General features: G+C 42.8%; 1 protein-coding gene across 1 annotated transcript in view; it reads right to left on the bottom strand.

Annotated features, from left to right (window-relative positions):
* Positions 1 to 14,370, bottom strand: part of RYR3 (ryanodine receptor 3) — a 509,318-nt gene that overhangs the window by 127,877 nt on the left and 367,071 nt on the right. Inside the window, 5 exon segments of the mRNA XM_054565625.1 lie at positions 4,970 to 5,105; positions 6,791 to 6,894; positions 8,058 to 8,187; positions 9,690 to 9,804; positions 11,374 to 11,647. Of these exon segments, the coding sequence (XP_054421600.1) occupies positions 4,970 to 5,105; positions 6,791 to 6,894; positions 8,058 to 8,187; positions 9,690 to 9,804; positions 11,374 to 11,647 (759 nt within the window).

The following is a 14,370-nucleotide window of genomic DNA, read 5'->3' as shown; positions in this document are numbered from 1 at the left end:
ATATCTCAAATGTACCTCCCATTCCGCCTTCTCCTCTTGCCACCCTGGCCTGAAGTGTCTCCTGAGAGTAACACTGTTTCTCATAATTGTCTCCAACTGCTATTTAAATCTTTTAGCATTGGTCATTTTTTTGAAAGTTTGCCTATCTTTCCAATTGTATTGTAAATTTGAGAATAAGAACAACATCTTGTATTTCAATCCTAACTATCCCCAGTCTTCAGTATCAATCTTACTGAAAAATGGTTATTATATCCTTTCTGACTCTAAAAACATGAATACATGAACAGAAATGAATGAGCTGATTCTTTTACTCATCTATATGGACTATGCCCTTCAAGGTAATGTGCTACTTTGTTCTCTTGACCCTAAAAGAATTTTCCCAGCTTTATTGAGATATAATTGACATATCCTAAATGATTTATATCTCCCAGCTCAAAAAGTCTTCAGTAGGCTCATTCCATACTACTCTGTTAAATTATGTCCATTTTTTTCTTCAAGATGTTATTCAGCACTTGCCTTTTCACCCAGGCATTCCTGGATCCATTTTACCAGATTGCACTAAGAACCATCATTTTTGTCATGCCAACAGACACATGGGTGTCACTATATAGGCAGGTGTTGCTGACAATTTTTAGTAATTATTCCATACATATTTTTGATAATTCAACTTAGGTTTGTTCTGTTTCCTGCTTTAACTTGTAACTGACATCAGAGTAGAACTTCTAGAGTATGTCTCTTGTCACGCTCATAGATTCTCATATAACCTTCACATGTTAAATGATGGATGCCCACCTTATGGCCACTGAGGACAAAGCTGCCCAGAGAAATTCAGCAAATCTAGGAGATACTGTGTTTTTGACAACCAAGTTTGTAGCCTGGGGAAGATATCATTGAAACACTCCAAGTACTCAAAGGAAGCACAGAAGAAGTTTTCCGTTCTTCTTGTGGACTGGCATGTAATATTTTACTCCTTGGAATGTACATTAGGAAGGGATTAATCAGACCCCCAAACTGATTACAGAATTTGTAACAGCAGAGTAAGTAGAAGTTTCTGAGCTTCATTTCTCTCAGAGTTAAACATACCCCAAGGCTTCTAGCAAGCTAATAAAAATAAAGTGGAGAAAATTATATACTTTAAGAAGTTCTTTTAAAGACAAATCTTGTTTAAGGAGATTTAATGCAAACATTAAGAAAGATTAGTAAAATAATGTTAGAAATAAATTTCCAATTCTGTTATTTTGATAGAGCAAGAGTTTTTGATTTGGCTTTTAAAAACATATTTAAAAAAGCATTAGCACCACGAAGTAATTTAATAACGCTGCAGTTTTTGACTAACTCAAAGGAAAAAAAATGTTCTTTCTCCTTGTTCACTAGAGAGGCAGCACTACCAAGGCAATGTTGCGTAATGATCTGACTAATGTTTGGTCCCTGGAGCCAAACTTCTCCAGTTCAAATCCTAGCTTTACATCCTACAAGCTGTGTGATTCTGGGCAATGTACTTGATAAAATGAGAATAAGTGTTCCTATTTCATTGGATTTTTGTATTACGTAAGTTAATACACTTAGAAGTACTCTGAACAGTGCCTGGCAAGTGGTTAGTGCTCAGTAAGTTTAACCTGTTATCATCACTACCACCATCCTCATGACCTGCTATCACCAACTCCACCATCATTCAGTATCGCCTACCACAGTCACCTCAACAACCCACTATGACCATCTACCACCCAACTGTTACATCCCACCACCTATGACCATGACTCAAACATCATATCCCACCATCGATATCATCGCTAACCACCGCCCACTACCACCAGCCCCACAATCCCTCACCATTGCCCACCACCCCCACCTCCCACCACCCACCATCGCCATCCGCTACCCCTGCGCCTACGCCCACCATCATCAACCACCATGACCATCCCCATCGTCTACCATAATCCCCCATCACACTTTTATCTTTCACCACTAGCGGGGGCGACAAATGTGGCCAGGAAATTCTTTTCAATCACCTCTTACACACAGAGACTTACTATAAAAGACTTTGAGATCTTGAGGGATCTCTTTATTAGAGTCTTCCCATTTCTAATGCCCTAATACTCTTGTAAGACTTATGAACAACAATGATGACTAACAAGACTGCAGGCTGTGCTTCTGGCACTGTGCTAATCAAAGTTTACCATGATTATTTCAGCTGTGATTATTTCATTTAAGCCTCACAACAACTGTGTGAGCTATATACTATTATTATCTCTATTTTACATAGTGTATAAAAAAACTGGGGCTAGGAAAGTTTTAATAACTTGCCTACACTCACAAAGCTTGTAAGCAACAGAGCTATATCTGAATGCAAGATACTCCATTCTCCTGCTCAAACTCTTCCTAATCATTCTGCTGTGCTGCAGGCACTTGCTCTCATTCTTTAGGTGTTCAACATGAGTCTAACTTTCTTTCTCATACTCTCCATCTCTCCCTTTTTCATTCTCTTCCCTGTGACAGTCTACTCCCACTACTTCACCTACAGATGATCTGCATGTCTACCCAGTCCCAAACTGTTAGCCGATTGATCTTTATCCTTCAATCCCAATTAGGGGCATCTCCATTTGGGGGTTACACACTGAAAAATCAACATGTCATGAACCAAACTGAGCTCATTATTGTCCACCTCAAATCATTTTCTCTTCTCATATCTTTCTCCCTACCCTTACATTGCTAAGCTTTAACGTGACTTCAGTTTCTTTCTCTCAATACACCCAGAGCCAGCCACCATAATCATCACTACCATCTAGTTCTGTACATTATATCTCTGTACCTTCTTTCAAATGTACCTTCTTCACTCCATTCCTGCCACCACCAATATAATGCAGAAACTTGTTATCTTAACCTGGGCATAGAAATTCCCAGTGGTCCCCATCAGTCCCTCTTTTGTCAAAAAGATCTGCCAGTTTCTCTGCACAATGAATCAATACTAAACTTTCCAGGTTGGCATTTTGGTTTTCCCCACTATAGCTGCCTACCTAACCCTTTAAACCTTATCTTTTACAATAGTCACCTATGTGTCCATCTATCCTCTAGACCAACAGATCACCATGTTTCCTGAGTGCAACATACTTTAGCCTTCCAAACACTGTTCGTGCTGTTCCCCAACTGGATCACCTCTTCTACATCTTTGTGTCTGGAAATTTGATCCTTTAAAGCTCGTCTCTAACATCACCTCATTCCATGAGGCCTTTTCTGGTCTTCTCAACAGGATGTGAGTTACTCCTCATGAAGCCCTCCAGCCCTCTGTCTCTGCCTTATCCACTTTATTAGAATGACCTCTGTCCATGTGTACCCCCCTTACTAGACTGTAAATTCTTTGAAAGCAGAAACTAATATCTTTTGCCTAAACCAAATGTAGACTTCATATTACAGAGACATGATAAACATGAAATCAAACATGCATGTGTCTTCCTACTGATTGGCTAACTTTCTAAAACTAGTTGCATTATGAAATGGCATGGCAGAGACTATGTTAAAAGGGCATACAACAGCCTAATAGCAAAGAGGACAGATTAACATTGTGGTCTAGATTTTAGTTCAATGTGGCCATGTGTAACCAGTAGAAGCCATCTAGATAGAAGCATGACCAGTGGATTCCTTTACTTTCTTAACCAATGCAGACAGTCCTGCTAAATGACTCAATAAAGCTCTTGATTTTGACTGCAAAGGTGGCCAAGATGAATAAATTCATCCTGTCTATTTACACAATTTGGTGAGCTTTATGAATCCTCAAAAATCTGCTTTTAAGAAATTCTCTTTATTATCAGAGTAACTCTGCATTAATTCTGGGCATGTGATCACTTGGATAGGAAGTGGAACAGACTATCAGAGGCTACACTGAAACTGGTCTCAAAGAAAATGGAGTGTAGCAGTGCTGGTGATGAACAGGTAGGAACAGTGAAGAATACAAAGAGAGAAACAAAAGACAGGTGATTAAGAACCTGGCGGGATGAGATGCAGGGGAACAAAACACGGACATCTCAAAGTCTGTGATCCAGGCAGGAAAAGGGAAAAACCAGGAAAAAAATCATTCAAATATTAAGAATAGAGTATATTACAGTGTAGGAAGGTAAGTATGTAGGATGGGGGTAAAGAGAGACAGCAAGAAAAGCACATAGGAATATAATGATCATATCGTGTTAATATACTTTGAGGTAAATTATCATACTTAGAATAACTGTCATGATTGCTTATTAGCTGCAGTTCCTTTTTGTAATCACTTAACTAGCCCAGCTGGATTTGTTAGCCTGGAAAACTAAACTGGGAGGAGGAAGAGCAATCTTAACGATAATGTAAATACAAGTAAATTGGTATTATAACAGAATGTTGGGAGACAAGGTGCATTTTCGAGAAAGCAAGCAGTTCAGTTATTTTATGCAATATTCAGTGTATTATACTAGTTGCAACTACAGAATTTTTATGGACTAGGAATTCACTGTAAATGGGAGGTGACTTGCATTAAGAATAATATTTATGGTTGCTATAGCATTTGTTTCTCCAGGGAGTGTAGCTATCTTATATAGCTCTTCAGTTATTCTTCATTTTCATTAATTCATTCATTCATTCGTCACCCACCCATCCAATAGTCTAAGAATCTGGTGGCATCTCTGCATTTAACTCTGTGAAATAGGTAAGGAGATGTTAATAAGCCCCCTCTTTTAGCGATAGGACAACAGGTGCAGAGAGTTGATAAACCCACACCATGAGCTTCTTGCTGCACCTGGCACTAGAACTTAGTATTTCTGTCCACTGGAGATTCTCTTCACGCTCGCCTAGTCTGATTCTCTGAGGTTTTTCTACCAGCTGCCACATACCTGTAGAACCTATCACTTTTATAAATAGAAAACAATGCAAAGGATATTCTTTTACTTGTATGTACCCATGACTGTGCCATCCTAGGTCTGAAAGGCACAGAACACTTGGGACTCACCGTTCACGAAGACGGCAAACCTCAGAAAGGACAAGTAGCGCTCCCCCTCAATGGGGTTCCAGCCAACGTCAGGGTATCCTTTGGCCAGAAGCATGGGGCAGCTCTGTAGGCCACAGCCTGCCAAGTAAGTCACCACCTGCCATTAACAGTACAGAAGTAAGTGCCCAAGGTTTTTACAAGATACCTGTAAGGACAGCAAAATTCTGGGTCCTGAAGGGCCTTCATTTCCCTAAAAGCTAGTGATAGGAGAAGAGGTACAGAGACTCTGAAACTTTCAAAGCAAGTAATTTAGTAGATTTGAAGCAGAACCGTCATTTCATTTTTCCCCCCCAAGCAATCAATAAGACTGTTGATCACTGTTATGTACAAATACATCATGTGCTGTCAATTCCCTGGTTTTCCAAGTTCTGGCAAGAGGAAGCTGCCATTTAAAAATAGGCCTAATGCCCTGGCCAGGTGGCTCAGTTGGTTGGAGTATTGTCCTGTATACCAAATGGTCATAGGTTCGATCCCCGGTTGGGGAGCATATGGGAGGCAACTAATCGATGTTTGTCACAACAATGTTTCTCTCTCTCTCTCCATCTCTTTCTTTCTCTCTAAAATCAGTAAACAAATCCTTGGGTGAGGATTGAATAAAAAATAAAATAAAATAAATAAAAAATAAGCCCATGTAGGGTGCATCTAGGGAGATAGCTGTGGGTCTAGGCTGGCCGTGTGCATTTGGCCATGGTATTTCAGGACCAAAAATGCAGTCATTGGCTGACTCTCAGTGGGTTCTTGACTAATCAGGGGTCCCGACTCAAGTTCTGCGTCAACAACAGTTGAAAAGTCACAATGTCAAGGTTGGGGTGCCCAGTGAAGAGGCCACAGCGATTTACAGGCTAGGATTGGTATTGCACTCTTTCCTTCCAGCTACCAGAGATTTACCATAAGATCTCAGCTCTGTGATCAAGTAGAATATTAGAATCTGCCTACTTCTAGAAGGTGTCAGGCAAAAACCTGGCAGATATCCATTTTCTTGAAATGCAGTTGTTCTAATTTAGATTTTGATATTTTATGCATGCAGGGAGAGGAGGAGAATCCACTGTGCTGTGAAATCCACACGGTCAGGAATGGTGTCCTTGTCATTTCTTAATCCCTAGGGTCTTTAACCAATGTCACCTTAATACATTTAATAAAAAAGGAAAAAAAAACCCCAGGGTCTGGCAAATAGTAGGTGCTCAGTAAACATTTGTCAAATGAATCATGTATTCGCTGATGTCAAATACTTGAAGTCCTTTTGTGGGAATAATGAATCTAAGTCAAAACTCACTAAAAAACTATCATCACACTTTTCTTTCTTAAACTAGTACGGATACTATTATGCTTGGAGCTTAGATTTGATTAGGTCTTTAAAATGTCAGGAAAGACATCAATAAAGGCAGGACTTAGGCAGAGTTTTCAGGATTGCAGGTAAGAGGCATGTCACTGGCCACTAAAATAAGTGCCTATGTTTGTGCATGTGTGTGCTGTTGTTGTTTAATCTTAAGGGACTTAATTTCTGTTGTGATCAATAGAAGGACGAAGCTGTAGCATTTATAGTTCATTCTTCTCTCTCATGAACCAAACTTGGGAAATTTCATAACAGTGGTCTAAACAAAGTCTGCGCATTGTGCTAAGCTGCTGGAACCATTTGCAAGAGGGCAGCAAACCTCATCATCCCCTCTACAGATTTTCCTAAATTCTTGCTTCAGGCCACAGATTCTCTGGTCTGCACTTGCTTGGTTTGGCTGCATCACAGGCAGAAAAGAGCAGGCACGTTGCCTCCCCAGAGCCCATTACCTTTTCGAGGTCTGGTTCCTCTAATCCCAGTGCTAACTCATTGTTGTCCATCACAGAGGAAGCTGCCACATCTAGCGGAGTGGATCCCCTCATCGATGGGGAAGCTGAGGAAGGAGGAAAGAAGGAGCGAGAAAGGGACCAACAGACCACCCCTCCCACAGCTGAGACTTGTAGTGCACACAGCTGGCCAGGTGAGGGCAGCAAACACACTAAACCTGGTTCACGCTGCTGTTCTCTGAGGGGACTGCCCATCTAATTTAAGAACAGCTCTATTTGCTGTCCTCTCTCCTCCCACAGCCCACCATACACACTCATTACTAATTGTGAATATGCATTAAGTTAGAGTATCAGTTCACAGGACCAGCTGGGACCGCATATTTTCAAGTGCTTTTCTACCATGAAACTTCCTGGGGCCCCCTTTTGATGATCACTGTAAAGGCTCTGATGTCACTTGAACGACTAAACTCAAAGTACTTGGCCGCTTCCGGGGCCACCACCTAGAATTTAAAAATAGCCTTGAACAGCATTCGCTCAGATAGTTATCAGGTCACCATGGTTTCCCTTTGTCTGGTCCTTAGGCTAGAATTAAGAAAAACTTCAGGGGGCATTTTACAAATAAGGTTGGTAGCCCGAGGTTGCATTTGATAAATAGGAAACCTGAGCCTTCAGAGTTCATGAGCATGGACGTGTGTACCTGCATCTGCCACAAATTCATTCGGTTTCCATTCAGAACAGTTAATAAGGCATGTGTGTTGTGTTGCTTTTCTTGTGATGGTGATAGATTTACACTGTTTATCCACACTGGTCTTGCTAGTCCACCCTGCAGCCACCGAAAGCACTGGCTGGCTGGCCGATGGGACAGGCGTGCAGTCTGCAGCCAGCCTGCCAAGAAGGGACTGGATCCATGACCTTGGTCTCATTAGCATGGCCCCATGGTCAACTGAGTGGACCCCAGGCTATATCGGCGATTTCAGGCAGCATTTTATAACCCTGGTCCCAAGAGGGATGAATGAGGTAAAGCTGTGTGACTAGGCCAGCACAAATCTGTCACCAGTGCTGGCTGGGAGCAACATCTCTACTTAGGTTGGACAGCAGAGACATGGAGTCATTATTTCACCTGTTTTTAGACCAGGCAGGGGCCTTTTATATTAAAAAAAAAAAATCCCACAGAATGCGTGTGGCTTCTTTCCTTTTACCTCCTAATTAAGTGGTCAGCAGGGAGCGTGTCACCTCAGAGCCCAAATGTGGAAATCATAACAGGACATACCTAGGCCAACACTGCTATTCTCCAGCAGGTAACTTAGATGCTCAAACATGGCCTTCTGATTCTGCCGGCTAATTCGACAGAAATAGCAAAGGAAGCGGCAACAGCTAGCAACCATCTTTGGAAAGGCAATCTGCAGGGAGAAGTAGGAAGTGTCAAGGAAGAGAATCTATCATGAGGTCTTTCTGGATAGTCTGGATTCAGAGAGTCTTAGGTTGAAGTCTGGCAAACTGTGAACAGTTTGGAAAAACAAATTTTCTCCTTACTTCCAGTTTGTTCCAAGGCTTATTCATAGGAGAGATGGAGCGTACATACACAGCTAAGGAGAGGCTTCCAAAAATACTGGCAACTAGGTATAGTTCCTGAAATATCTTTCCTTTGGAGGAAACACATCAAACAAGGATCCCAGTCATCCTCAGATGTCAGGTGAGACTGCACAATCCTGTACCAGAGTATGGTTTCTAACTAGGGAGGGGGTGGGCCGAATGTTGATGGGAAACTGCAGAAGGGAGATGGGTGATAGGAGACAAATGAGGCCCCGCACTAGACTAGACCTGAGTCCTCTGGGTGTAAACTGGCCGCTCCGGTTGTGGAAGGCTCAGAAGCATCGCTCCCTCAGGCTGCGAGCCTCCCCTGGTGACTTCTGTTCTCCTCTCCTATGGGCTCCTACAGAACTTGTCATCTGGGTCACACAATTTAGCAATCAGTTGCCATCTGATATTACTGTTGACTGTGACTTCTCTGCTTATCAAAGTAACTAGCATCTGCAGGGCCTGGCCATGTCTTACTTTTGACCCCCAAATGCTCAGGACCCTAGGAAGCCCCTGATCTCTCCTGCAGAGACTCATGGAGGATGCTCGAGAAGTCAGGTTCTGAAACCTGCAGTCTCCCTGCTTGCTGAGGCGCCCGGACATTTACCTGGGGATCTTCTGGAGACAGTCCACTCTCCTGACATCAGAAGGAAGCAAGTAAGGAGGAAGGTGACCCTGGCGTCTGCTTTCCCTTCTCACCCCCACCTCTCAATACTGGTGGAACTGCTTTCCTAGGACCCCAGCACTCTGGAATTTCCAACACATGGAAACATGCCCCATCTACTGCCTTCAGAAGCTGACTCTGAGGAGGACCCCCGGCAAGGTGGGCCCTAACTTCTTCCTTCCCCTTGCCAGTAGGGGCCCTCCTGATGGCAGGCACCTCATGGGTGGCTGCCCAGGGCACCATCGGGAGCCTGGTTCCCAGAGGAAACCCGTGTGTCGCTGAAGGGACGCTGCCGGGATCATTATGAGATTGCGTTCTCCTTTAAAACAGCCTCCTCCTGACACAGCACAAAACACGCTGGAGGAATCCCATCCGGGAGGATGCAGGGCTGCCAAGTGTGGTGAACGTAACAGCTGAACCACCCAGTGGGACGGGTGAGAAAGGCCTCCGAGCTCCCAGTGCTGAAGCTCTTACACTGGCTGGGTGCCATTCAGGGGCATCGTCCCACCTGCTGGCTTCTTCCTGGCATTGTGTACGTCCCTCCCTCTCTCTGGGAAGAGCAACTGAGGCAATGCACACCAGCCACGAGGCTACAAACAATCACCTCCTGTGTTCCTGTCCAGGTGTCGAGTTCTGGCTACGTTGGCCCTGTAGCATTACCTGAGATTTCTCTGCACCCAGCACATTCACCATCACCTCCATCACTGTCTCGTGCATGCCGAGGACTCGCATGAGGTTGGGGTGCTGGTAAAACACCTTGTTGTTCATTATGTCTCTATGGTAAGGATCGGAGAGAGACGTCAGCTTGGGCTTACTTCAATGCTATAGAAATTCAGGGATGAGAACACATACATGCACACACACAACTAGGGTGAGATAGTATAAAAACAGGCTGAGAAGATAATAAGAAGGCCCTAGGTCAGTTGGAACAGACGTGGAGTGCTTTTTTAGCTGATAGGAATATTCTATGCTCTTTTTATTTCTGCTAAGCACTTGCTTTCTCTCTTTGAAACATTCCTGTCTAATGATATATTAAACAGTTGCCCCTTGGTCTTTGTACTTAAAAGTTTTAATGCAGCACCAATCACTGAACTTCTCTTCCGCCACATACTTAGGGCCTTTCATTTTTTTTTCCTACTCTTGTACTTTATCCCTATGTATTTTAGTTTTCTTAATGATAGGGCTGTACCCTTTTCTTAAGGCAAGTATATATTAGGCAACAATGACGACAGTGGTCCTCAAAAACCCAACAAAATTATAAACAACAAAATGTAAAAGGGATTATGTTTTCCAGTCATTCAATACAAATTCACAAAATAAAGCTGCAGGCAAAAGTGAGGACAAGGGCAGCCGGACTTGGCTTGTGACGCCTGGCATGGCGGTCCCTCTCCCCACCCCGCAGTGTTGCAGCTGCTAAGAGCAGACACCACCAGGCTTTGTAGGGGCTCCTTCTATGGCGAGGGCTGTGGGAGGGGCTCATTTGGTAGCTTTTTTTCTCTCCCCATAAAAGTCTTTTAATTTTTACTGTAAGATTCTCCTTTTGAAATGAATTTGAGGAATGCATGCATTCCCTACCCCCCACCCCCCGGTATCTTCGAAGCCCCTGTTTTTGGCCCTGCTGATAGATGCTCCTTTGATTTGCCAGCTCAGGGACGGTGGGATGGAACATTCAGCTGCAGGAAGGCTGCAGGTCTAGTTCTTGATTTTAACCAAGTGAAACTGTGGGCTGAACAGTGAACCTTTTTGTGCCTTGGTTTTCTCATTGGCCAAATGGAAGTGTTATGCTAACCAATCAAAGAAAATATTTTTGATGTTTAAAATGCTATCTTTTTGATACCATGGCTTGTAAGGAAGAGATACAAACTATCATTATGGGAAAAGGTGTCCTAGAACTGACAAAAATGATACTAGCATAGTCCTGAGAAAAGGAAGGTGCCGGTAGCAATTTTTCAGAGGGAAGTCTTATAAGTTTTCCAGCCAAAAGCAGAAGTGCTCAAAACGTGTCTCTCTTGCTGGGTTGGACACACTGTCTCTTCCTCTAAATTTTTTCCTTGCTTCCCTGAGGCTATTTTCATCAGATTCAAGCTAAATAATTTTCTTCCTCCAAGACTTCTCTCCCCTTCTTCTGTCAATGTCCCTTTATTCTGATTAGCAGGTAGCCTGGTCTCTCGGGTTAGCAAAGGTGACTGATGGGACAAGGATGTAATCCTACGAGGACTGCCTGCAGGAGCAGTACCCAGAGATTGTACATGATTCGATTCTGGGACATCGACAGAGCGAGGTAAACCAGTTTTCACACATGACACTCTTCTGACAGATTTGCTCTTCACTGTGAATGACCTACCCCAGCCCGTTGATCATGAGCAGCTCCTCTTCCTTGCCCATCCTGACGCTGAGGAGGCAGCGAATCTGGCCCAGGGCAGCCAGCAGGTTGATGGTGTCGCTCACGGAGGCCTGGCTGATGGTGTAGGTCTTCCGCAGGGCTTGCAACAGCTCCCCGATGCTGTCGTACTGCCTCCGGAGGAGGTTGAACATCATCCGGACTAGGTCCGCGTCCTGAATATGGTCCTCCTGGGCCCAGCGGATCATTGTCTGTGAGATGAGTTCCTTCAGTGTCGCTAGAAGGACAATAGGAAGGAAGGACTGGTACTGTGGCCAGCCTGGCTCCGGGAGAGCTGTGTACTTCAGCTACTTCATTCAATTATAAGATATATCATCAGCTGGTCAAGGTTAAAGAAGTCCTGTTTTTTTAGAACAATGTCAGAGGTATCACACTCCCTGACTTCAAATTATACTACAAAGTGACAATAATCAAAACAGCATGGTATTAGTGGTAAAACAGACACACGGACCAATGAAACAGAACTGAGAGCCCAGGAATAAACCCATATGTATATGGTCAAATAATTTTCAACAAAGGAACCAAAGAGTTACAATGGAGGTAAAAAAAACCTCTTCAATAAATGGTGTGGGAAAATTGGAAAGTTACATGCAAAAGAATGAAACTAGACTATTGTTTGTCCCCATGTACAAAAATTAACTCAAAATGGATCAAAGACCTAAATAAGATCTGGAACAATACGTTACAGAGAAGAAAACATAGGTACTAAACTTACAGCCCTTGGTCTTAAAGAAGATTTTATTAATTTGACCCCAAAGACAAGGGAAGTAAAGGCAACAATAAATGAATGGGACTTTATGAAACTAAAAAGCTTCTGCACAGCAAAAGAAACCACCAACAAAACAAAAAGGCAACCGACCCGATTGGAGAAGAGTTTTGTAAACAAGAGCTCCGACAAGGGTTTTAATATCCACGATATATAAAGATTCATAAAACAAACAATTCAGTTAAAAAATGGGCAGAGGACCCAAATAGACACGCCTCCCAAGAAGACATGCAAATGGCCAACAGGTATATGAAAAGATGCTCAACCTCACCAGCTAATAGGGAAATGCAAATCAAAACCAGAATAAGATACTACCTCATACCTCTTAGAATGGCTTTTATCCACAAAATAAGTAATAACAAGTGTTAGAGAGGTTGTGGAGAAAAAGTAATCCTCATCCCCTGCTGATGGAATGTAAACTGGTACAGCCACTATGAAAAAAACAGTATAAATGTTCCTCGAAAAATTAAGAACAGAGTTACCAGATGACTCAGCAAACTTTCTTCTGGATATCTACCCCCAAAGCTGAAAACAGTATTTACAAAGATATATATGCATCCTTATATTCACTGCAGCATTATTCATGGTCGCCAAGACATGGAAACAACTGAAGTGTCCTTCGATAGAAGATTGAATAAAGAGATTTGGTACATGTATACAATGGAACACTACTCCATCATAAAAAGATGAAATACTGCAATTTGTGACAACATGGATGAATCTTGAGAATATCAAGCTAAGCCAGACAGAAAAAGTCAAGAACTATATGATCACTTATACGTGGGATATAAAACTGAAAGCAAGAAATGAACAAAGAAGACAAACAAACAAAAACTCATAGACACAGACAACAGTATGGTGGTTACTACGGCGGGGGGTTGGGAAGGTAGTAAAGGATAAAGGGGGGTCAAATGTATGGTGATGGGAGATTTGACTTTGTGTGGTGGACACACCATGCATTATACAGATGATATATCATAAAATTGTACATGTAAAGCCTATATAATTTTATTAACCAATGTCACCCCAACAAATTTAATTAAAAAAAATTTTAAGAATGGGGTATGGGATGCAGAGAAGTAGAATGTGTTTTCAAAAGACACATATGTGAGCCATACTACAAGAAAAGAGTATCTCAATTTTGAATTGAGGGTGTTAAATATTCTATTTTGATTAAATGATGTTTGAATAGATGTTGGAAACAGAAGACTAAATAAGGTGTTCTTCTTGCCTTCAGGGTGCTCAGAAGCCAGAAATTTACATTTTCATTTTATAAAAACCAAATTTTCTCTGTATTTTATAACACCGTGCAATAAATACTAAAATGGGGGTATGTGCAGCGCCTGGGATAGAGTGGGGAGCAATCAGTTCTGGGTGGGCTAAGGCATTAGAAGAAGACACTGTTGCTGCCTCTTTAGAGTAAAGCAATACTTAGCTATCTCTGAATATTTAAAAGATACCACATACCATGAACTGATTAGGTCATACCATTGATTTGAGAATTGTGAAAATTATTTTTACATTGTAAAAGATGATGTAAACATACAAATACATTAGGGGGTGGAGTGACGTGGATTAGGAACAACACCCCATGAGGTCTAAAGGCTTTGCCGTTGGCCATCTGGCCGGCACCTCCTGAATGGTGCTGCCTGGGTCTCCGCGGGAGTCAGCTGACGCTGCATCATGAGCTACTTTCACAGGCACCAAGACAGGTATGACTTAGGATCTGGAATTTCTCAGGGCTCATACTGGTATACAGAAACATGACTGGTTATGTAAGTAAAGGAAAGGTTGCTGAAGTGGGACCCAAACCAGCTGGGCAACATTCAGAAGTTGGACTAAATGGCCCTGAAAAGTGCTGATTGGCAGTGGTGTGGGAGGAGGATCAGAAAAACGAGAGAGGTCTGAGCAGGAGGACAGAGCAGAATGGCTGGGAAGGCATTGCCTACCCCTCCCCATGCCATACACGCTTCCAGAAGGTGCCATGACAGAGGTGAGAAATGCTGCATTTACATCATTGTTGCATCCAAGGCTGGCTCTGCCTAGCACAGGAGGGCACCAAGATCCCGAATGCAGGCCTGGCGCTCAAGGCAGAGCTCAGGGGCCGACAAAGGTCACGCAGTCCATCCATCAAAGGACTGGGAATAGACTCATGGGTGCTTCAGTAGCCTGTG

The sequence above is a fragment of the Pteronotus mesoamericanus genome, unplaced genomic scaffold (assembly GCF_021234165.1).
Source record: "Pteronotus mesoamericanus isolate MK-2021 breed Mesoamerican mustached bat unplaced genomic scaffold, CSHL_Meso_final contig_164, whole genome shotgun sequence".
In the NCBI taxonomy this organism is placed as follows: Eukaryota; Metazoa; Chordata; class Mammalia; order Chiroptera; family Mormoopidae; genus Pteronotus; species Pteronotus mesoamericanus.
Note: the sequence above shows the minus strand (reverse complement) of the source record. Positions and strands in the feature narration are given on the sequence as shown.